At 53.5% G+C, this 24007-nt stretch overlaps 1 protein-coding gene and 1 non-coding gene across 2 annotated transcripts in view; one reads left to right on the plus strand and one right to left on the minus strand.

Annotated features, from left to right (window-relative positions):
• Positions 1–852: 852 nt before the first annotated feature.
• Elfn1 (extracellular leucine rich repeat and fibronectin type III domain containing 1) overlaps positions 853–24007 on the minus strand; it is a 62422-nt gene continuing 39267 nt past the window's right edge. The window contains exon 2 of the mRNA XM_050163137.1: positions 853–4021. Within this exon, the coding sequence (XP_050019094.1) occupies positions 1260–3749 (2490 nt within the window). The 5' untranslated portion in view covers positions 3750–4021 and the 3' untranslated portion in view covers positions 853–1259. The remainder of the gene's footprint in view (positions 4022–24007) is intronic.
• Positions 18218–18322, plus strand: LOC126514382 (U6 spliceosomal RNA). The gene has a single exon (XR_007595563.1). It is a non-coding gene; the product is annotated as a U6 spliceosomal RNA (small nuclear RNA).

Below are 24007 nucleotides of genomic sequence, written 5' to 3' on the forward strand. Positions count from 1 at the left end.
CTCATAGGAGCCGCTGTTTATTCCAGGATGTTTCTAACCCTCATCCATTAGGTCTGCACATGGGGCCCAGGTGTAGCCACAGCCCTGCTGGACCTCCTTCTGCCTCTTATTCCCAACCCATCCACACTGGTTCCACCCTCACCAAGACTGGACTCTTCCTTGCCCAGTGTGAGCCACACTAATTTACCCCCGGGGCTCCCACTGAGCCCATCAAAGTCACTACCCACAATCACCTAAATGGGGCCCTGAACCCCCATCCCCAGTAAAAACCCACAGAACACATGTATTTGAATTTTTTCCTTTGCAGATTTTTTTTTAGTAGACATAGTCTTTTTTTTTCTCTCTCATTTTACAGCAAACTTTGCAAATATAGATTCTTTTTCTGTACAATAGAACAGCTACAGTGTACAATGAAGATGGGGCCGGGGTTGGGGAGACACACCTGTTTCACAATTCTTCCCAGCCTGCACCCCTCTTGCCATCCCATCCTGTCCCTAGGCACAGTCTCCATCTCCCCGGGGCCTGGAGTTCCACAGCCTCAGGATGCTGCCAAAGTCAGGCAGCCTATCTGCCTCAGCTCCACCCCCCAGCACTCCACAGACTGGGACGTCATATTTAGGGGGTGCCATGAAGCTGGCCACACTTGGTCACCCCCCCCCACGATAGGTGATTTAGGGTTTTTTTTTAAGAATTTCACTTTTATATATATTTTTTTTAAAAAGGAAGGAAAGAAAGAGGAAAGAGAGAAGAAAGAGAGAAAAAGGAAGAGAAGACTCAGAACAGGAAAAAGATGGAAAAAATTCCCCTCCCCCGCCCCCACCCATAAGACACAGTTTTCCGAAGTCCCGTGTGTGCGTGTGTATGCATGTGCATGTGTGTGTGTGTGCATGCGCGCGCGTGTGTGTATATATGTGTATTTGTGCGTGTTTGCATGTGGTGAGTGTGTGCGTGCGTGTGTGTGTGTGTGTGTATGTGTGTGTGCGGCTTGCTTGCTTGCACCAGGCAGCAGGCACAGTACAGTTACATGGAAGTTAGTATATCTACTGTTGTGGCCACCTGCGGCCTCCTCAAGCTGTCCCTGCAGGCCAGGCGCTGAGCCCAGCAGCCCCTTGTTGTGCACTTATGTTGGGCTTAGTGTTGAGTCTCAGTCAGGGATAGCTGCTGCGCATGGTCTATCCTTTTTGGTCCACTGAGCATCACGAGTTTCGGAGAGGACAGGGCCAGGTTGCCTTGGGCCCTGCTGAGGGATGGAGGGAGATTCAGGACTTGTGCTGGGCAGACACACCTTTCCAGTAGTCTAGGATGTCATGCAGATCCTCATCTTTGGCAAACTGGACCTTCTTGCGCAGGGCGTGGCCAGCCGCCATGAATTCCGCATCATCCTTGTGCCTCCTACGGCTCAGTCTGAGGCGCTCCCAGATGCTCGGGGACGCCCTGCAGGTATACTCGGGGCTGGATGAATAGCTCAGGTTGTGGTACTGCGGGGACAGCTGCGAGTAGACGAGGTCTCGGGGTCGTGGCCGTGTCAGAGGCTCCAGGATGGATGCCTTGCGGCCTCCGAGCCCTTCATGAGTGGGCGGAGGTGGCGGCGGAGCAGGTGGCTCAGCAGGGTGGGAGCCGGGGTACGAGTGCCGATGCTCACCATACTGGCGACTCTTGTCGGCCTCGGCCCGCAGCACAGTGGCTGCGGGTGTCACAGTGAGGATGGTCTCGGGCACAGGTGAGCTTTTTTCAATGTACTTGGTCTCAGTGGCTGGGGCCTTATGTGTGCCGGTGGCCTCAGCCCGGAAGGTGCGAGGGCTACGCGCAGAACCGCTGGATGAACTGCTGGCCCTGGGGGGGCCGGGTGCAGCCTCCACGCTGTGGTGCCGCTGCAGGCCACCATGGCCAAAGGCATCTTTGTAGACAGGGGACAGGAAGCTGTGCTTGCTAGCCAGAGGCTCGGACAGCAGTACCAGCGGCGGCTCAGCCACGGACACGGCCCCCGATTTGGCGCCCTGGAAGGACGTGGACTCAGACTTGAGAGCGTCGATGCAATTGTTAATGATCTGGTTGACCCTGTCCACCTCCTTGGCAATGGTGGAGATTTCTGCCACTGAGCTCTGGTTTTCTGTGCCAGGCCGGCTCAGCTCACAGCTTCTGCGTTCTGGTGGTTCCCCTGTGCGTACTTCAATGTAGTTCCCCTTGGTGGCTTTGGGGGTCTCACTACTCTCCACTAGCTTGTACTGCTCCACGTCACTGGTGGTGGCTGGCAAGTAGGGTATTCGAGACACAGCCTCAGAGCCAAGCAGCGGGCCCTGGGTCAGCGGGGCTAGCCCAGGTGCCTCAATCTCAGGCCCATACTTCAGCTCGATGATGGTCTTTTTCAGGCTGCCAGCTGCCGCCGCCACCGCCTTCTTATGTTTCTCCTCCTGTCGCCTCCGCTTGCGCAGGCAGTAGTAAACAGCGCCCAGAACGAGCACCATGCCGAAGAGGCAGCCGAGGATGGTCATGATGTAGTGAGTGGCTGTGGAGGGGCTGGGCACGGGGCCAGGGGGGCTGGGCGGCTTGGGCAGGCAGATGGTAAGGCAGGTGTGGTTGTGATGGGTCCCAGAGCTGGTGGAGACCACGCAGTATGTGTAGTTGGTGAGGGTGTAGAGATTGGTCAGGCGAATCTCCTCCTGAGGCTGGGTCAGCTTGGACACGGTGAACGATTTGCTGTTGTTGTAGTGCTCCAGTGTGTACATGCGGTTGAACGGGCTCGGCAACTGCACCATGATGGTGGCCGAGTTTTGGGTCAGCTGCTTGACCTTCATGGAGGGACGAGCCTCCATCTGAGTGGCCAGAGTCGTCAGGACCACCAGTGGCGTGGTGCCGTCACCAGAGAAGCACTCGTCATCGGGACAGGGCACATCGCTGGGCTCCGGGGGAGGTGGCGGTGGTGAATGTCCCGGCTGTGACCGGCCTGGCGCCGGGCGAGGTGGGCCGAGCACCTCAGCTGTGTAGGAGTCCTCGGTGCACACAGACTGCAGTTTGCTGAGGATGCTACGCTGGTGGCCATGGCGGCCCTGGCCCAGCAGGAAGTAGCCGGCGTAGACAGGAGGCGACTCACACTGTACCCGGTCGTGGGTCTGTGTGGCATTGGTGAAGGCAGCCAGCCAACGCAGGAAGCCCAGCAGCTCACAAGAGCAGTAGAAAGGGTTACTGTAAATTTCGCACACCGAGAGCTTGGCCAGGCCCGCGAAGGTGCCGCTGCCCAGCTGCTGGATGCGGTTCATGGAGAGGTCTATGTTCATGATGTTGGGACACTCCCAGAAGGCGCTAGCCATGACCACCTCGATGAGGTTGGCCTGCAGGTACAGGTACTCGAGTTTGCTCAGGCCCCGCAGCATGCCCTCCGTAAGGTTGCGCAGCCGGTTGTACCCCAGCTGCAGCACCTGGAGGTTGAACTGGCCGGAGAAGGCCCCGTCCTCGATGTAGCCAATCTCATTCTTGGTGAGGTTGAGGTATGTGAGGTTTCCAAAGCGGCTCAGGGAGGCATAGTGCACACTGCGGATACGGTTCTCATTGAGCCGCAGGTCCACGATGGTGTTGTTGATCTGTTGGGGGATGGCCTCATAGGGCGGTTGGTTCTGGCTGCAGATGGCCAGCCACACAAAGCCCTTGTCACCCTCGATCAGCCAGCAGTCGCCTTGGGCCAGCCCGCCTGCGTGCAGTAACGTGGCAGCCGCCACAAGCACCCAGGGTGCGCCCCACCCGTGCCCAGCCATCTCGGGACACTCTGCCTATGGGGACAGGGTGGAGGGCTGGGCAGTGCCCTACCCCCCGCGGGGGACTTAGGGGTGAGATGGGTCACTGCCTGCACTGTCAGAGATGTCCTGTCCCAAGCTGCATGGCGCAAGTCCTGTGAGGGAGGATGGCTCCCTCACTGCCCACTGCCTGGCGTCGTCCTCCCCGATCCTGAGGTGACCCCGGCCTGCTTTCCCATGGGCCTGTGTGTCCTGGTGGCTTCTCCAGGCTCCTGTGCCTGAAGTACTCTCTGCTGTAAGACAAGAGAAAAGAGAGTAAGTCACACACACACACGCACACACACACACAAAACACTCATGTCCAAGGTCAGTGGGTGACTGAAGAATTCAGCCAAGCCATCCACCCACGTCTTCTGTAAAACGGAAACCCTGATACTTGTCTTAGGTCACGGGACTGGGTGAGAGAGTATGGGGTCACCAAGGCAAACATATGCAAGGTGGACACGATGTCCCCAGGGTGACCAACTCAGAAGTATCTTGAGGGACGATACATTTCACTGGGCATAACCTCAAGTCCACAGGGTAACAGCCTAAAGAAAGGACTCAGAGTTCATCAGGCCATGAGTGGCAGGGCTGGCTGAGGCAGGACATCCATCTCATTGACTCATTGGCACTGTGCCTGCCACCTGGATGGAGTTCTTGGATGTCACTTCTCCCCAACAAGGGCCAGCCACAGCACCTTCAGAGCCGCCTGCAGGGGGTGCCGAACACCCAGCCAATGTCCCCAGCCTGAGGCGGATCAGTTCTCCTTCTGCCCTCTAGGAGGCAGCAGAGTGGTCCAGCACACCCAGGGCTCATCACTAGTAGAGCTCCGAGTGACCGCCCCCACCACATGACCCGGCAAGCCACCCCTTCTAGGCCTCAGTTTCTCCAAGCGAACCAGCTGGCTGATCTCTGAGGCCAGCTACCCACAGAGCACCCAGGACTTGAAGCTGTCCCCCTCGTGGCAATGGAGGAGGGGCAGCCCACTTTGCAAAGAAGTCTTCCTGGGATTGAGGGAGACTGAGATGGCTCAGCAAACCAGGGTGATGACTGCCAAGCCTGACGACCTGAGTTCAATCCCCAGGACCCACATGGTGGAAGGAGAGATCCAACTCCCGCAAATTGCCCCCCCATACACACAATTAATAAAGAAATATAAAACAACCTCCTTAATTAAAAGAAAAGTCCTCTCCAGCTTAACAATGGCATCCTATACTTCCCCAGACCAGGCCCACCTTCCTCCATCTCCCACCCCAAGTTTACATACAAGCAGCCTCCTCTACCCCATGCCTCCCCAGTTATGCCCCCCCAGGACCAGGACTATGCCTCCCCCCAATCCCCTAATCCCAGAGTGCATGAGAACAGAACTGTGGGGTGATGGGAGGATGCCTTACGGGACAACTGGAGTCCTTTATCCTCTGGCCCCCTCTGCCCACTTGCAGGATGGAGAAATGGGTATTCGCTTGTTAATACAGGGATTTACAGCTGCCTTTGTCACCGCTCAGTGGCCTGGCCAGCAGCCAGCTAAGTGTATTTCACCAATATTGACAGCGGCAACTAGGCTGCACCGAGGCGACTAAAATGAGGAGGAATGTGTATATATATATATATATATTTCTTTCCTCTTTGCAAACTTCATAAATGGGACCTGGCTCCCAAGAGAATCCATTTCTAATGGAGAAAGGTGAACAGAATAGATTGGAAATCCAGAGGAACCCAGACCCTGCCTTGCGGTTCAGCAGCCCGGTTTCTGCTTAGACCTTGTGCACTGGAGCCGGTGAGCAGACATAGAGCCTTGGGGTGGCATGATCCTTAGCCAGAAGGGCCTGGGAATTCCCTTGGGCTCCTCATACGATGTCAAGTTCACAGTGGTGGCACAACGTATCCACCATGCCTCGGAGCCTGTACTGACAACCACAGGAGAGCTGGAGCCAGAGAAAGGCCAGTGGAGTTGGTTGTGAGGACACGGGCCCCGGTGGGCAGAGCCTTTCTCTCCTGGCCTCCAGGAGGGGTAGTGCCTGGCGAGAGATCTTAATCAGCTGTAATCTCTTGCTCAAAATAACTGAAAGTCGAGTTAAGCAGGATTACAGGCCCAAAGAGGCGCCGTGGTGTCTCCTGCGGTCTGTCGGCCTCCTACGCACACAGCTGCAGGTGTATGCATGGGCATTTGCACTCCTGTGTCGTCCTAGGCATGAGTTTGCATGCACATGCTCACCTAGACACATGGGACAGGCTGTGTGGGGACCCCAAGGTGCTCTTTTGTCCCCCCTTACCTTGTTCGTACTCTGACTCACAGTGTGGGCAACAGTCCCTACTCCGTCTCACCCTGTTCCAGTATGGCAGTGGGCACGCTGAGTTCAAGGGCCCCTGACTCCAGCCACGTAGTCCTCTGTCTCTTCCCCACCCCCAGCCTTCTGCCATCCCACACCTAGGTTTGTCAACAATGCAGGGATCTTCAGTACCTGCCAGGGTAGGAACCCATGACTGTCCCCTCTACCATGGCCAGCGGCGCCTCAAGCATGGAAAGACGGACCCACCTCTCACATAGCCTCTGCCTCACAGGGAACCCCACAACCTCAGCCTTGTGGGTCCCCAAATTCTCCTTCCATACTTAGCTTTTCAGATCGAGGAAACTGAGGTCCAAAAAGTAAGATCCATCCTGGGTCGCACAGTGAATTGGCCCATGCCTCTTCCCGTCTAGGTCAATGTCCAGAGTCACAGGCACAGAATTAGGTGGAAGCCAGGGCAAATGCCATGGGTCTGGTCCCAGAGTATTGAGGCCATGGGGCCACTCCAGGGAGTAGTTATCAAGAGAACTGGTCAAATCGCCTTGATGGGTATTCGTATTGATGGCCCAGGATGGACCCAAGCTCTCCCGCCAACCTTTCCCTCATTCCATAATTCACTCACCCCCCTGGTCCTCACCTCACCCTGCAATCCCTTCTCATCCCCTCATTTCTCCTCTCACTCTGTGCTTAGTAACTCACTCATCAACCCACAGACCCCAGGGTGGAAGGCAGCGTCTAGACCCTGCAAGAGAGAGTTGCATCCCGGCACCAGGCCCAGCTCTCCCCCCACCCCCATCTAGAACACACGTCCTTAAGTGGGCCACATTCTGTGTCAGGGGTCCCCCGCCCACGTGTGGATGCCCAGTGTCAGAAGTGCAGCCAATCCTTCTAGAATTTTCCACGGTAATAAGCAACACACTCAATCTGCCTCCTTCCTTGTTCACCTGTGCCTGCCCTCCACAGTAAACGTCCTCACTAGTCGACCCATGTTTCCCTCTGCCTTGGGACTGTATCTTTTTCCAGCTGTTTCCACCCTGTATCTAAGAGAGTGACGCCTCCTGTCACTGTCACAGGTGACCTCTGGGCCACCAGTCCCTGGCTTCTTGTCTTGCTCACACCATGGTATTCTTTCCTGTCCCTGAAGTTGGGTTCTCAAGTGGCCCTGTGGCTGACCTTCAGCTGGACTGCCCAATGCTATCCCCTGACACCTCCACTTGGCTGAACCCCAGTGGGTCTCCACCGCCCTGACATTTCCTAGTTTGCGGATGAGGTGTGTGACAGGTGTGCCAACCAGGTGCTCTCAGGACTAGTTTGGAGGATAGATTCTGCATACAATGAGCAGGGACCAAACCCGGGTGCTGGCTCAGCTCACCGGGACCAGTTGACAGCTCTGACCCCTGAGATACCAGAGGGAGAAGCCTTGCACCACAGGAGGCTTTGAAGCCATGCTAGGAGCTGAGAGTCAGACCACCGGATGGAGATGGCAGAGGTGCCCAAGGGAGTCAACTAGTCACTCAAAGAAATGTCACAGGGGGAGATGGCTCAGTTGGTAACACTCACCATATGAGCATGAGGATCTGGATTCAGATCCCCTTAACTCATATGAAAAGCTAAGTGTTGTAGCCACAGTGCTCAGGAGGGGGCGACAGGAGGATCCCTGGGACTCAAGGGCCAGACAGCCTCAGTGAACTCCAGGCCAAGGTTACCCTGCCTCAAAAAAAAAAAGTGAATGGTACCTGAGATTGACATTTGACCTCCATGTGTTAGTACATATGCATGTGCTTACATGCACACATACACATCTGCACTCGCATGAACACACACGGAAGGGAGGAAGGAAGGGAGGGAGGCAGGGAGGGAGGGAGGAAAGACCTATCACAGGCCAAAGAAGCATTCAAAGAGACCTAGGAATGAACAGAGTGGTTTTAGTGGTTTTCCTAATAGGCTTTCATTAGGCAGCTGACTTGTAGACTAAAAGGACTGGGCAGCAAGACAACTTCTGGTCCCACCCTGCTCCGTGCAATGCTCTCCCCCACAGCAGGGGGACGCTAGGCATGGCGTTTAAGAACAGCAAAGGCCCCTCAAAGGACCATACGCAGAGGGACACACAGTCTGGCAGGAGAGAGGAGAGCTGGAGAGAGACACAGCTGGGCCACAGGCTGGTGGGCAGGGCATCAGACGGATGGTCTTAGTGGCTGGGTAAGAGTCTATCAGGCAGGCAGGCAGGCAGGAGGAGGCGAGGGTGCACGGTCATGTGATCAGAGCCATTCCTCCCCAGGGGCTGGGAGGGTGTCCCAGGACAGAGAGGAGTAGGCAGTGCCAGGCTATAATGGGTGGATGTTGGGGCAATGTGTGGGGGGGAGGTCCAAGGTGACAAGGGAGGGGCCGGACTTAGTTCTCATCCACTTCTTCCTCTCTCTGCTTCCCACTTCTCTCTTCTTAGAATAGGTGGCCAGAGGCCAGAGGAACTGAGGCTGAAGTATCAAGCCTGCGCTGCCCAGGCCCTCCATGTTCAACTTCAGGCCTCAGTTTCCCCACCTGAGATTCGTTGGGTATCTGCAAGGATTCTTCCTATAGTAAGAGGGCTGGGGCCTCGTGTCTGGGGATGACTCTTTGTACACACACACACACACACACACACACACACACCGTGGGTGCTCACAGAGGACCTCTGTAGCCCAGGGCACCCCGGGGACAATGGACTTGCGTTGTCATTCCAACCCCGCGGCCCTTCCCTGGTGATGAAGTAGCGCGTGGCATTCTCGGCTTTTAAACTTCTTATAGTCAGATTTACATAATCATGGCGGCCGAGTGGGACTGATCACATGTGTCTAAAAATACGGCTCTGTTCTCGATCATAGAGCAGGAAGAGCGGCCGGGGTAGAGCTGGAGCTGAGCCAAGGCTTCTGCTGACGAAGTGGACTTCCCTTCCCCTGCTGCACCCCCCAGGGGCAGCACAGGCTGAGGGCCAGGGCGGGACACAGAGAGATGGGTAGAGAGCTATCGATCAGTAACTTTTCACCGTTCCAATGTTTTGCCAATAGATCATGTTTACTGCTAACGCCCGCTTGCCCGCTGCTGCCGCAGGGCTCCAGCCAGAACTGTCCAGTGCTCTGCGGCAGAGTCTGCCGGGCTATGATGGGCAGGTCCGGGAGGCTGAGGCTGCATGGACCCAGCCTGGCCAAGAGCACACCGGAGCCAGCCTGTTCTCTTGCTGCTGAGTTCAGGTTGGGGTGCTAAAGTTGGTTTGGCCAAGCGCTGACTGGGTGACCTTGGGAAAGTTACTGACCCTCTCTGAGCTTCTTTCGGCTTCCTACTCCGTCAAGTAGAGATGAGCTTGGCTCTACCTCCTAGGTTGACGGTACAGAAGCAGGCTTCTGGCTATTTAAAGTTTCTAGAACTTTGTATGGGTTGTCCTCTTTGTTCTAGACCCTCCTTGATCTAAAAAGACAGAAGAGAGATTTTGTAAAACAGCCTGGGTGGACAGAGCATGTGTGTATCCCTGGCTCCACACAGGAAAGGCCCCAGGGACCCCCGCCAGCTTTCAGGGTTTCCTCATCACCCACTAAGGTTGTCTGGATCCTACCTGCTCTCCCAGTACACCACCCCTGCCCCCCGTTCAAGCTCAGCATGACCAGGACTGCAGGATGGCTGAATCAGCAGCCTGGCTCCTTGGGAACTGGCCACAGGGTCAGGCCTGGCATGCCCTGGACCTTGGCTGGACCTGACTTTGTCCTCCAGCTGGCCAGAGAAATGGAGGCTAGAGAATACCCGTGTCCACACCACACCCCTCCCTGTGAGAACTCAGAGGTCACCAAGGAGGGCCTGAAGGGACAGGGAGACTGTCAAACACCAGATGACCTTGTAATAGAACACTGGGGCCTCGATCCATCTACTCAGAGAAGAAAACACTCTGTAAGCATGCGGCCAGAACAACTTCACACACACACACACACACACACACACACACACACACACACACACACATCTACATTAACTGAGCATCTACTAGATACCAAAGCCATCATCAGTGATGACCTCAGCATGTGGAACGAGGAAGAGGGGAAAGAGGGAGAGAAAGAGAAAGAGGGGAGCTCAGAGAGAGAAAGTCAACCAGGAAACAGAGACTAGCAAGAGAATTCAGCAGGCAGTTTGAAGATGAACAGTCTCCTGATTCACTCCAGAGTTCCAGAGGGAACCGTGGAGCTGGAGCCAGATACACAAAGCATCCAGCCTCCCCCGCGAGGCTGGGGCCCAGAGATGCAGGAGGGGGGAGGGTCTGGTCTGCGGTTTCCTTCCCAACCAGAGCTGGGGCCCCCAGATCACTCCCTGTGGCCCTCCCCCCTCCCTCGCTGCTCCAGGCTGCTCTGAAGTTAATTAGGGACCCAAACACTTAATGGTCTCTTAAGCTTCCACCGGGCATCTTTTTAAATTAAAAAAGATGATGTATTGCACCATTGGAGGGAGAAATCAGTCAGCAAAGGCTCCCCGCTCAGGCGCTGGCAGGCATCTTCGGAGGCGGATGCCAGGCTGGTCCCTGAAGATGATAGACAATGTGTGACCCTCTCCAGGAACTCTGCTACACTCCCCATCATCAGACAGAGAGCCTCATTTAAAGGCAAGCATGGGTCTGGGTGTCCCATCACACCCCATAACTCTGGCAGCCAGGAGGTTCTATCTTTAGTCTGACCTGAATCTCTCCGGTTGTTTTGAGGTCTGCTGTTCTAATCCTACTACTATGCTGACCTCCGAGAGCCCCCGAGTTCCAGAAAGCCCCTTTCTAATTCTCCTGACCTCGGGGACTCTGACACTATTTGGAGGTTTGATATCGGCCTGGTGGGAAGGCAAGGAGCTATGGTAGAAAACTGGCTGGCTCCCCAGGGGACAACATAGGCCAGATCTCACTGGGTACAGACACAGTGACCAACCGCAAACTACTCACGGGGTCAGGCCAACCCTCACGACACCAGCACCTTGGCTGTCGGATCTGTACTCATTTTCCATTGTACTAAAGATTTGGCGGGGGAGAGGGCACCATTTTTGAGTTGAGGTTGTAAACGAGCCAACAGCCCTCAGATTTTACAATTACCTGGGAGCTAGCACATCAACGGGCAAGGTGTGTCTGTGTGAGCTCGAGGGCCTGGGTTCGATCCTGGGTCCCACATCAAAGCCAGGTCTCATGGTGCATGCCTGCAATCCAGTGCTGGGTGGAGAGGGGAGAGGTGGAGATGGAGGATCCATGGGGCTCGCTGGCCACGTAGTCCAGCTGAATCAGAGAGCATCAGGTTCATGAGAGACCCTGTCTCAAAGATAATGTGGGATGACTGAGGAAGACAGCGGATGTGGACCTCTGCACACAGTCAGAACCCCCCCCCCACATGAGTGAGCAATTGGTCCTTCAATGTTCCATTAATTAGGGAAATTAAGAAATGCACAATATCTCTTCTGAGGGTACTGGCGTTGAGACGCGTGTGACTGGAACCATTGTGTGTCTGGGCCTCCACGGACCCCTCTGTGGGACACACCTCCACCAGATATGAGTCTATGACCTCCTGACAGAGTGAGAGGGCAGGAAGGGAAAGGGCCCACACCACTCACTCGTACCCGTGGCTGCCCACACTCCATTTGTCCACGCTGTAAGTTCTGAGGAGGTGAATGGAATAGAGGCTTTCCTCCTCCCTGGGGCTCGACCTGCTTCTAGACTGTGGAACAGTCTACTACCGCCATCACCAGCATGCCCTGTCCCCTAGGAAGCTCCCATAGTCACCAGTCATCTCCCAGAGGCCACACCATGTCCACCCCAACAGGCGCCAGGGAATGATGGTCAGCCACCAAGGAGGCTCCTCTAGACAGGTGTGGTTCGCAACTGTCATCCCCAGCTCCCAGGAGGCTGAAACAGGAGGTTCATTGTCACCAGATCCTTGGGTTTGAGACTCCTGCCCTGGCTCCCACAGTTCTGCAGAGTGGGGACAGTGGCTCGCCCTCTGAGAGGACACCGCCTTACACTTGCGTGACTTGACGTCTCGTATTTAATGTTCACGCCACATGGGATGTTTCCTCTGCATAGAAACAGGATGGGAATTGACTCCACCACCACCCCCCCCAAGTAGCAGCAAATGGACTTGACAAGATGTATTGATTAATCTATTTCTTCTGGTTGATTTCTGATTCTCTGATCTCGCCCTCTCTTCCTCCCTCCACAGCTCTGCACGGCTCTCAAGTGCCCTCCAGGACCTCTCTCTGGCATCATAAATGAGCCCACCAGAGTTGGGGAGATGGCTTAGTCAGCACAGGGCTCGCTGTGTAGAGAGCAAGAGGCCTGGATTCTACCCCAGAACCCACATGAAATGCCAGGTCTGGTAGCCCTTGCTTGTGATCCCTGAGCCAAGGAGGCAAAGCCAGGGCAATCCCTGGGGCTGGATGGTCAGTCAGTCTTACCTACTTGGTGAGCTCCAGGACAGGGAGAGATCCTGTCTCAAAAAAACAAGGTGGATGGTACTCTAAGAATGACACCTGCGGGTGGCCTCTGGGCTACACACGTGCTACCAACACCACACACACACACACACACACACACACACACACACACAGTGATAAGAAGTGCACCCACAGATAAAGCAGAAGGCAGCCTCAGGAGATGGTCCCCCAGGACACTCCCTGCCTCTCTCTTCTCTCACCAAACTGCACACTTTCTGTCACTGGTCACCTCTGTCCTTCATATTTAGGAAGACAAACTTTGTAACTAAATTGTTCATATATCCTGATTTCTTAATTCTGCTTTTTTTTTTTTTGACAGGATCTCATGCAGCGCAGGCTGGCCTCAAGCTCCCCTATATAGCCAAGGATAGCCTTCGCCTCCCAGATGCTGGGATTGTGGGGATGCCTCACACACCCCATTTATGTGGTACTGAAGACAGAAGCCAAGGCTTCCTATACACCAGGCAAGCCCTCGGCTGACTGAGCCACACCCCTAGGCCCAGTTCTTTATCTTTTTGGATATTCATTTTTAGGGAAGGGAATAGTTGTTTTGAGACAAAGTCTCCCTGTGTAGCCCAGGCTAGCCTGAAACTCTCCCTCTTCCTGCTTCTACCTCCTGGAAACTGGGAGTCTGCCCCATCCGGTTCTGAATCTTCTTCCAGAGGAACCTTCAGGGCAGGTCTCTATTGCTTTCCCATCCTGGCCACCTAGTGCCGACTGTGAATTAATTCTGGAGTAACTTCCAGGGAACGTTCCAGCAAGCCTCTTCGCATTGTTATTTTGTCTTCCTGTCCCCCAGGAAGACATTATCGAGCTCTTTGTAATGATCCTAAATTTTTCTTGTCAAATTTTCTGGAAATTCCTTGGGGCTCCAGTGCTGCTGTTTTACTGTACCCATCTCAAGCGGGGGGACCAATTATTTCATTACTTGTTCGGATCACTTGTTCTTTCGCGCAAATGAAAGTTATTGATCTGTGTTATGTGTTTTCTCTCTGGCTGTGTACCTTCATATTAAATTCATATATTAAATTATTTTTTTTCGGTTGCTTCTCTTGGGTCTCAAATCACGCGGATGGCAAATAATTACAATTTTTCCTAGAGATGGCCGTTCATTTCGCTTTCCTGTCTTATTGCTGTGTCTACCGTCACATCACAAAGAGAAAGGTGCTGTCTTTTTTTCTAATAAAAGTTTTTGAACAGAAATGATTTTTTTCTTAATGCCATCATTTAGAACAGTCTTGGCTGGGGCAGATGCTCTACTCTGATAGCAAAGTGCTTCCTCAGACCTATTTTTAGCTGTTACTTTAAAGCCAGAAGTTGGCACCAGAGCTTGGTCAAATGCCCTTTGTCATTTATTAACACGGTGTGCTGGCTAGCTGATTGGTATTATATATTTTATTAATAGATTGCTCTAGCTCGAGGCCGTCTCCAAATTCTTTGTATGAATCCTGTATAATCGAGGCGGATCATCTCTCTGATAGTCTTCAGACCCGCGACTGTGTCTGCTCTTGTCTTCCCAAGGTGATTTGGATGGCATTCATGGGCAAGGATAGTGTGGGGGGGTTCATTTCTGGGGTGTCTTTGCCATGTTGGGAGTGTGTGGACTTTTCTACGCCCCTCAGGTGGTCGTGGGCTCAGCTTCTGTTCTTGGAGGGGAACCCCCCACTCTCAGGGATTCTGGTTCTCTCTGTGGGGCTGTGTGGGTGAGCATCCCTAACGTAGACCACCACCATTTAGAGTCAACCCACAGAAGGGCAGGAGACAGGGTGATCTCTGAGAACACATTAGGAACTCGAAAGGAACCTTTCGTGGCAGATGCAAGAGCAGCTAGGGGAGTGTGGGGACCTCTCGGGAGACAACCTTCAACTCGTGAGGTCTGATTTGGGGGGCCACTCCCTGGGCCCTCTCCAGGACCCACAGGGCAAGGCTCAAGGACATCGCATGGACATGTGGAATTCTGCAACACACACAGAGGGTGCTGCAGATATACAAGAATAAACAGAAGACCCTGACAGCCCATGGCTCATCCCTCCTAACAGACAGACAAACGGACACCATGTGCAGCGTCAGAGCTCCCAGCCAGGGCGGTTTATGAAGTACAGCAGCAATGTCACCTCCTGTGGTTGCTAGGGTGTCTCTACCTTGGCATCCCTGAACCCAGGCCAGCCTAAGGCTTCCCAGGCCACCACAGAGCTAGCGAAATCAACCTGAATCAACCTACAGTGGGGCCAGCAAGTCCTGAAAGTGCCTTCCATGCCGTACCGCTGTGAGTGTACATGCTGTGTGGGAAGTAGGGGGTGGAGGCCAAGGCCTCCTCAGTGCCTAGTTGGGGGCAAAGCACCGAGGCTGAGCAGAGCCAGCAGTGCCACGAATCCCTTCCCTGAGCCTTTGACTCACAAGCCTCGATGTGGAACAGCTGCTGGACCACTTGTTACCCAGCAACAGCAGCCCCGGAGTCTGCACATCACACGCCAGGGACAGGGCAGGTGGTGGCTCCACCCCCCAGCTTCCCTCCCTGTCTGCTATCTGCTGAGGGGAGTCCCCAGTCCTCAGAGCCATGCTGAGCGGCCTCATGGTTCTCATGCTGAGGTGGAGGCTGCCGCAGGGACTCCAGGCAACACTATGGGCACAAGCCAGGACCCTGAAGCTATTGAGCCTTTTTTTCCTCCTGACTGGGACACCTGCCAGCCACAGGCTTCCCTGAAAACCACCACTTCTCCTCGTGTGTGTGTGTGTGTGTGTGTGTGTGTGTGTGTGTGTGGTGGGGTAGGCTAGAGGTAACCTAGGCTAGCATTACTCTGTCAACCTTATTTTTGGAGAGAGTCTCTCACTAGCCAGATAGGGTAGACTGGCCGACCAGAGTGCCGTGGGGATCCTCCTGACTCAGCCTCCTCAGCACTGGGATTACAAGATGTGCCTCCACACCCAGCTTTTTATATGAGTCATGGGGGTCCTCACACTTTTTCACCCAGGGGCCCAGCTGCCCAGCCCCAAGGATACTCCTGAACACCTCCGACCCTCATCCCACCTCTCTAACAGGTGGGCCAGCTATGAAGTGTGAGCAAGGCCACCATGACAATTAGTATTGAGGGTTTCTACGGCCATGCATGGCACAGGGGGACAGTCGGTACAGTGTGGTTCTGCACAGGGCAGAGAGTGAGCAGCTACAGGCCTTCAGCTCCCTAGAAAGAAAGTGCTCAGTCATTCTGACTTCTGTCTCCTCTCTTAAAAAACAGAGACAATGAAGGGACCTCCTACGAGAGTCACTCACCCGTTGAATTCACACCACCATATCACGGGCTCCTAGGCACTGTTGCTTGTGGTGGGAATGGGGGATGGGAGGGAAAGAGGGAAGATGGCTGAGGTTCAGGAGGGGAGCGGGTGGAGGAAGACAAGTGTGGTGGTTTGCCGGAGGAACACAGAATGCACCTAGCTGGAGCAGGCCATGGCTTTCTATGAAGTCATACAGCTCTCCAAGGCTGAAAAACAAATAAACCAAAAGCAACAAATAACACAGAGAATGGTGCAGGGCGGGAGGGTACAGAGACTGGAGAGCTGCGTCAGAGTGCAGGGCAAACAGGGGTGCGGTGATGAGAAGGGGACCAGGGCAGAGGGTCCAGAGCAGGGGTGGAGGGGTGGAGCGCCATCCGGTCCCCCACATGGGTTGGGAAGGCGGGATGTGGAGGTCACAGGTGAGTGGGGCTTGCTCAGGCCACGTGTACTCCTTAAGAACACAGCTTCCTTCTAGGACCTGGGACTCCGAGATCAGGGTCCCTGGAGCTCTGGCTTCTCCAACCAACAGGTAAACGGTTTTTACTAGGGAAGCTGAAGAAAAATGAGATTGGAGTCCTCAGGCAGATGGAAGAATTTGGAGTCAGAGAGTGGGGGTAAAAGCTCTCCTCGGGGGCTGAGCTGACAAGAAATCTGGGGATTATAGGGTCATCCCTAGGAGGGTCCCTGGCCACTATGAACCCTTGAGAGCCATCAGCTCCCTTCAGCCTCTTCCACTGGAAAGAACAAAAGTTAAGCCTAGCCGAGTTACACAGCTTCTAGCTATGTCAGAGCCTGAGAGGATCTCCCCGCCAGAATAAAAGTCTATCCCTTTTACTCTCCTGGGGTGGAGTGACCACAGCCTAAGACAGTCAGGACAGAGATGAGAGTAGCAAGTCCAGAACTTTCTATCCTGAGAACTGCCAGGGCCAGTGTGTATGCTCATGTGACTTCATGAGCAAGTATGCAGCCCTGGTTCCTGACTCTGAGCGCTATGCCCAAGCCTAACCATCGCCGCACACACACATACACACACACACACACACACACACACACACACGTCTGCCTCCAGTCTCGCAGTAGGAGCTCGGCCGCCAGGCTGGCAGCTGGGAACCTTCCATCTTTGCTATCAAAGTTGGGCCTGGAAGTCACCCAACTGGGGTTGTGAGCACAGCCCCAGGGTCACACCAGGCTGGCTTCCTGATGAAGCCCTTGGGGGTTTAATCCGGGCCCATGGCTCCCTGCCTATCTGTCCTTGTCTCTGAGTCCATGTGTGTCACCTGCCACCCACAGGCAGCAGCTTCTAGGCCACACATTTCCTAGCCAGAGCCCCCTGGCCTTTCTGACACACACACACACACACCACACACCCATCTTTCTGCTCTCCACAGAAGACCCACACTGCTTCTAGGATCTCAGGGCCGGCAGAGGCAGGATTAAAGCTGCCAGTATTTCTATCCCGTTCTTTCTGCCAACACCAGGCAGGTGTCCTGCACCTCCCTTAGGGGGCTGGGCAGGGTCACTTCCCACCTCTACTCTGGAAGACCCTAGGCAGCCTCCCAGATTCCAGCTTGAACTCTCTTGGACCTGATGAGTCTCAGGGCAGTCTATGGGTTCTGTTCCCACCCACACTGTGACAAGTTTGAAGAGCCTACAGTAAGATCCAGAACTTCCTTCTAGTAGGATTTGTGGCTCAAGACCTTATGTGGCTCCGTGTCACCACAGGGGACGGAAAGACAGAAGATGAACTTGCAAGAGGCAAGCTTGGTCTATGTCAGAGAGATATACAGAGCAGAATAGAGGCGGCGATGGTCCATGTGCTGGCCAGTTAGATATCAACTTAACACAAGGTAGAGTGATCGGAAAGGAAGAAGCCTCAGTTGAGAAAATGCCTCCATAAGATCGGGCTGCAGGCAAGCCTGTAGGGCATTGTCTTAATTAGTGATTGATAGTGGAGGGACCAGCCATTGTGGGTGGTACCACCCGTGGGCTGCTGGTCCTGGGTTCTATAAGAGAGCAGACTGAGCAAGCCATGAGGAGCAAGCCAGTAAGCAGCTTGCTCCTCCATGGCCTCTGCATCAGCTCCTGCCTCCAGGTTCCTGTCCTGCTTGAGTTCCTGCCATGACTACTTTTAAGGATGAACTGGGTCTAATCCCTGATGAAGGTGAAAGAAGTGTCGGAAGATATACACAGCAGGATTGTTCCTGCCGGCCAGAGAGGGACTCAAGAGTCCACAGAGTATCGGGTGGTGGCATCACAGGGCATGCATACTGTGGAGCATTATACGACGATGAAAAAGAAACAAACCACCCAGCCACACGCACACTCCTGAAAACACCTGCTGTGCTGTCCCTCAAGGCAAAGTTCAGCAGCAGTGTCCTTCACCAGGTTTGGGTAAGTACAAGTGTAGAACTGCTCGCTTAGGCAGCACGTATACTACAATTGGAACAATACAGAGATTAGTATGGCCCCTTGCATTTGCATGACGTGCAAATTCGTGAAGCATTCCGTATTTTTTAGTGGACACTCGATGTAAAGCAAAGGGTAACCAGGCTACAATCTCAGCTCGGAGAGGCTGGGTGACAAGGAGGACCTTAAGAGGGATGCATGCATTTCCCGGGGAAGAGGAAATAGATGAGATGTCCTGAGTAAACTGGGAGCAGGGTCGGGAAGGGGGTGGGGAGATGGGAGGGCAAGGGATCAGGATGGTCGAGATGGGGATGATGGGGACGGGAGGAGGGGAGAGTAATGAAGGAGTTATCCTGATAGAGTAGTCACTGTGGGGCTGGGGAGAAACCTGGTGCCAGGGAAACTCCCAGGAATCCACAGGGATGGCCCCAGCTAAGACTCTGAGCAATGATGGAGAAGGTGGTGCCTGAACCAGCTTCCCCTCTGATCAGACTGGTGACTGCCCTGATTGCCTTCATCCAGTACCTGGTGGAAGCAGATGCAGAGATCCTAAACCAGGCCCTGGGCCGAGCTCCAGGAGTCCAGTTGAAGAGAGGATGGAGGGATGATACAACCAACCGGGGGGAGGGGGGGGAGGACGGTCAGGATCATCAGGATCATGATGGGGAAACACACAGAGTCAGCTGACCTGAGCTTGTGGGAGCTCACCGACTCTGGACAGACAGCTGGGGAGCCAATATGGGACTGACCTAGGCCCTCTGCATCTGGGTGACAGTGTGTAGCTTGGTCTTTTGTGGGGCCCCTGGCAGTGGGACCAGAACCTGTCCTTGAAGCATGGGCTGGCTCTTTAGAACCTACTCCCTATGGTGGGATGCCTTTTTCGGCCTGATGAAGGCTGAAAAGCTTGGTCCTCAACTTGATATGCCATGCTTTGTTGATTCCCGTGGGAGGCCTTACCCCTTCTGAACGGAGACAGAAGAGGAGTGGATGGGAGAGGGTGGAGGGGAGGCAAGGTGAGGAAAACAGGAGGAGAGGAAGGAGGGGAAACTGTGGTTGCTATGTAAGATTTAAAAATGATGAATAAAAAATGAAAAAGAAGCTGGACGGGGTAAGGGCCTCTGAAAGGACAAATCAGGGAAGGTTTAGCGCGTCCAACGTATTTATGTAGATGATTCTGGGAAAGGACAGCTTGGTTCAGAAAGCCTTTATCAGTGATGGACTTGAAAAGAGACAGGGAGATATGAAAATAACAGCAATAGTGTTGGTAAAAAAATTTTATTATTAAATTTTTGATTTTGACATTTAATCAGTTAGACACAAACTCAAGTGGAATCACTAGTCAAACAACACCTTTAGATTCCACTATGAAATTAAGGGAAATCTTTTTTTTTTCTTGTATCAATAAATACCCAAAAGAGAGAGAGAAAATAAATGTAAAACTGCATGAGGATAAAGAATCACAAAATTAAGGAAGGGGAAAGGACTCGATGTGGCTTCTTCATTGACCCAGTGGCTATGGGGAAGGTTCCCAGCTCGGGGGCCGCTGGGAGATGGCTTAGCGGGTAAAGTACCACACACGCATAAGAATCCAGTTCAGACACCTCAGAACTCATCCATAAAGACCTGGGGGAGGGAGGGGGCAGAGATAAGTACCCCCTTCCCGCCACCCCACCACCCTTCACTCACTGGCCAGAGAGTCCAGGCAAGTCAGTGAGTTCCAGGTTCAGCGAAGAGACCCTGTCTCTAAAGCTATGACAGAGAAAGGCGTGGGATCGTCACTGGTCTCCACCCTCATTCACGCATGCGCACACATGCCATACATAGACATGAGTAAGATCTACAATGACTGAGAATAACACCTACAATTCTAGCACTCAGGAAGCCGAGGCAGAGGGATTACAAGTTTGAGGCCAGCCTGAGCTACATTGGGAACCCATGCTGTGTCCCTTTCCAGATGTTACAATGGCCAATTCTGTTCTGAGGACTTCAGCAGAATACAAAGTCCAAAGACAAGCAGAACAGAGAGGGACGGAACCCGCTACTGTGCGCGGGAAGCCTCCGGAGTGTGAGAAGCCACCTGGGAGGGATCTCCACTGTGTTATTCTTTATACCTTTGGTCATAGTAAATATTTTATAATTAGTGAAATATTTATTAGGGATTCCTTAAATATTTGAGATGTCTTGAATATTTTATAATAAATTTTAAAACGTTTTGAAAAGGAGCTGCCTGTGGTGTCGGACTGAGTTCCCCGTCCACGGAGGTGTGCAAAGACAAGGACAGGCTGCCCTCAGGGGGGCCTTGAACCTCACAGGGATGTGGGTTCAAACATTGGTTTGTGGGGTCCTGCTGAGGTGGGTAGGGAGTGGGGATCAGGTGTCTGTCTGTCTGTCTGTCTGTCTGTCTCCAGCTCTGGCTAAGGAGAGAAAAAGCGGTTTTCCCTCATTCTGAGGACTAGGCTGAGATGCCAACTCATCACAGGGGCTCTGGGCAGCAGGGGACAGGAACTTGGTCCATCTCTTTGTCTCCATAAACACAAACTCCATCAGCTGCCAAGGGTTGGAGCCGGCCACACAGCACAGCACAGCAGAACCATGGGTCCCAGGAAGCTGCACACCCCTTTCAGCTTCCCCCAGGTTGTCACACATCTCTTCAGCCACCCAGGAGCCACCTCAGCCTCTGCAATCACTGGTTTCAGCCCAGAGTGGGTAAGGCACTTCCCTGGAGACACACAGTCAGAACAGGATAAAAATGGTAAAACTGAAGTCTCGGCCCCCCTCTAGAGTGTTTTCTAACTCTTCCTAATGACAAGAAGACAGCTCCTTGGCAAGTGGATTTCCCCTTGCTCGGTCCCCAAGATTTGGAGGAGTTGGTGGCTTGGGCAGGTGATAGAGCAGAGAGTCAGAACTCAGACTTTTCTAGAACCCTCAAGTGGCTGTCCTTAGCTTTATTATTATTTGTGTGTGTGTTCATGCACAAATGTGTGCATAGTCGCATGTGTGAGGGAGAGAACATGTGTGACATCACACACGTGTTGGGGTCAGAGAACAACTTCAGGTGTCAGTCCTTGCCTTCCACCTTGTTCAAGGCAGGGTGTCTTTTTCGTCCCAGAACACGCCAGGCTAGCTGGCGCATGAGCTTCTGTCTCTGCCTCCCGTCTCCCCGTAGGAGTGCAGGGAGTATAGATATGCACCACTGCGTTTGATATGGGTGGAATTCGAACTCAGTCCCATTGCTTGCACAGCAAGCATTTTGTCTGCTGAGCCTCTCTCATTAACTTGAACGTCGCCTAAGGCTTTGGAACCTCAACCAGAGCAGGAGCAGAACCCTCCCTAGCTGACCCCGCATCCTATGCGATGATTAAAGGACCTCCTTCTGGTCTAACGTGCTGTGTGGACAGTGGGCGCAACCCCCTCTCCAGTGCCCTTTCTTTCCTAAGAATATTGGTTTATTCTTGTTTGGGGACTCCTAGCAAGAGAGGGCTTCCTGGAAGGGGCCACAGAGAGCCTTGGAAATGATGCTGTGCAGGCTCCTAAGGTGCTCGCGTGCCTGCTTGCTTCTACCAGGTCCCAAGATCCAGGACATCCATGGAGAATCTATGTCCAAGAATTCTGATTGGCCGCCAGCTTCTATTCTCATCATATCCTTTAAACTCGAGGGCTAGTGAGATGGATCAGGAGGCAAAGGGAATTGCTGCCATGTCTGACGACCTGAGTGGGGGAGAACAGACTCCAGCAAGGTGTGTGTATGTGTGTGTATGTGTGTATATGTGTGTGTTTCTGTGTGTATATGTGTGTGTCTGTGTGTGAGTGTATGTGTGTCTGTGTGTGTGTGACTGTGTATGTATGTGTGAATGTGTGTATATGCGTGTGTATGATGTGTGTGTGTGAGTGTGTATATGTGTATATGTGTGTGTACCCAGCTAGGATGCAGATGCCGTAGAAGGAGCTAAAGCCACTGCTTTGGCCCCAGACAAAGAAGTCACAGCAGGAGATGCCTGCCCCTACCTGCCCTGGCCACCAACCCCTGAGCCCTTATGTGTAGGAAACAAATATTTCTTATTTACTGAGTTTTGGTTCATTCTCTCATCTCAGTGCAGAGGGAAACCTTCTTTCTTAGGGGATCCAGTTACTGGGGAGGGGCTCAGCAGGAACATGGAGGTGTCTGGAGGGAGGAGGATGGAGAGATGGGAACACATCCCTACTCTTCAGCTTGTGTCTGTCACACCTGGTCCTTACTCTCACCACCTCCCTCCACGGGCCACCCTGGTGAACCTGTCTGGCTCATCCACAAGCCTCTGGCTCGGAAGCTGAGCCTCAGGCTCCCCACAGCCTCCACTGAGTGCAGTCAGCCTGGAGCTGCAGCCCTACTGGGTGTTTGAAAACCAAGCAGCCATGGAACGCCTGTGATCTCGGCGCAGCAAGTAGATTGCTGGACCAGAGAGACGGACATCCGTGCTGGAGTCTGGGCAGAGGCCAGCTCCTCTCTGTACGTGTCCTCAGAGCCACGGCACTGGCACCGTGAGTCACTAGGGCAGCCTGACAGGAGGGCTCAGGCAGAAGGCACCAAGCAAATGCTCCCTTCTGCAGGATGTTCCCCAGCTCTGGGCCATGTGTCTCCACACCACAGCTCTGACGACAACCTCTGGCTCTGTGTCCTCAGCCTGATGCCACTCAGGTCACTCGGTGGATCACTCCAGCCCCCTTTCCTTCTCCATCACGCCTGCCCCTCCCCTGCAGTTTCATCACAGTTCACAGTGATGCCTGGAGGCATGCTGGGAAGGTGGGGGTGATGCAGGGAACAGGGGCACAGCCATTGGGAAATATGGGTTAGGGCAGTTAGTTCATGTACATTGGCAAACTTATCCTGGCCGGCAGGTAAGTGAACTCAGCTCCCTTCCTGGCAATAAGAAACATGTATCTACAGGATTCCTTTGCCTCTCTTACACTCTCCTTCTTTCCTGTCTGAAACAGGCAATAGCTGGAGGTACAGCAGCCGTCTTAAGACCACGAGGACAAATGCTCAAGATGACAGAACAGGAACTGGAAAGACTGAGTTTTCAGGACGGCGCCCCATCACCATACTTTTCACATAAGAAAGAGGAGCCCTGTGTGGGGTTCAGCCCTACAGTGCGGGTCTTTGTTTTACACACTCTAACTGGCACAGCATAAAAGAATGCCGAACTGTTTTACTAGGGAGTGGCTACCAATTCAGATTCCCTGCAAATGCTTCTGACTCTTAGGTGGAAAGTCTCAGGCCAGGACTCCTAGGTCTTAATCTCCTCTCTCTCTCTCTCTTTAATAAAGCAATAGCAAGCTTTGGGCTCTGAGCCTCCCTGGGGCTACAGCACCCAATGAGAATTTAATAACATTGTTTTCTTTCCATTGAATTTATTTTTATGATTATGAATTCTATTTATGGCCGGGGAGACCTGTTTTCCATTTGTGTTGTGCTGTAAAACTTCCCTTTATATAAATGTATTTAAGTTTTTAAAAAGCAGATTGATTTAGAGAGAAGCTGTAAAGGGTGTCATGGCAGGAGAGGTGGGGCCCGTGAGGGGCACACTGGTGGGGTGTCTGAGCCCATTGCACTGCCCTTGGATTGTTGAATCACCTAGGGGAAGTCCAGGGCAAGGCCATGAAGGTCACAGCTGTCTGCTGCCCTTTGGGAACATAGCCCTGATGCCCAGGGGCATGTCCAGCCCCATTGCTCAGGGGAGTTTCTAGAAAGCCAATCTCAGAGTCATGGGTTGGACAATTTGGGGCTTGGTGGGGGCAGGAGTCTGGTCACCCCAG

Source organism: Alexandromys fortis, unplaced genomic scaffold, assembly GCF_014885135.2.
Source record: "Alexandromys fortis isolate MF-2015 unplaced genomic scaffold, M_Fortis_MF-2015_v1.1 scaffold_144, whole genome shotgun sequence".
Classification (NCBI taxonomy): domain Eukaryota; kingdom Metazoa; phylum Chordata; class Mammalia; order Rodentia; family Cricetidae; genus Alexandromys; species Alexandromys fortis.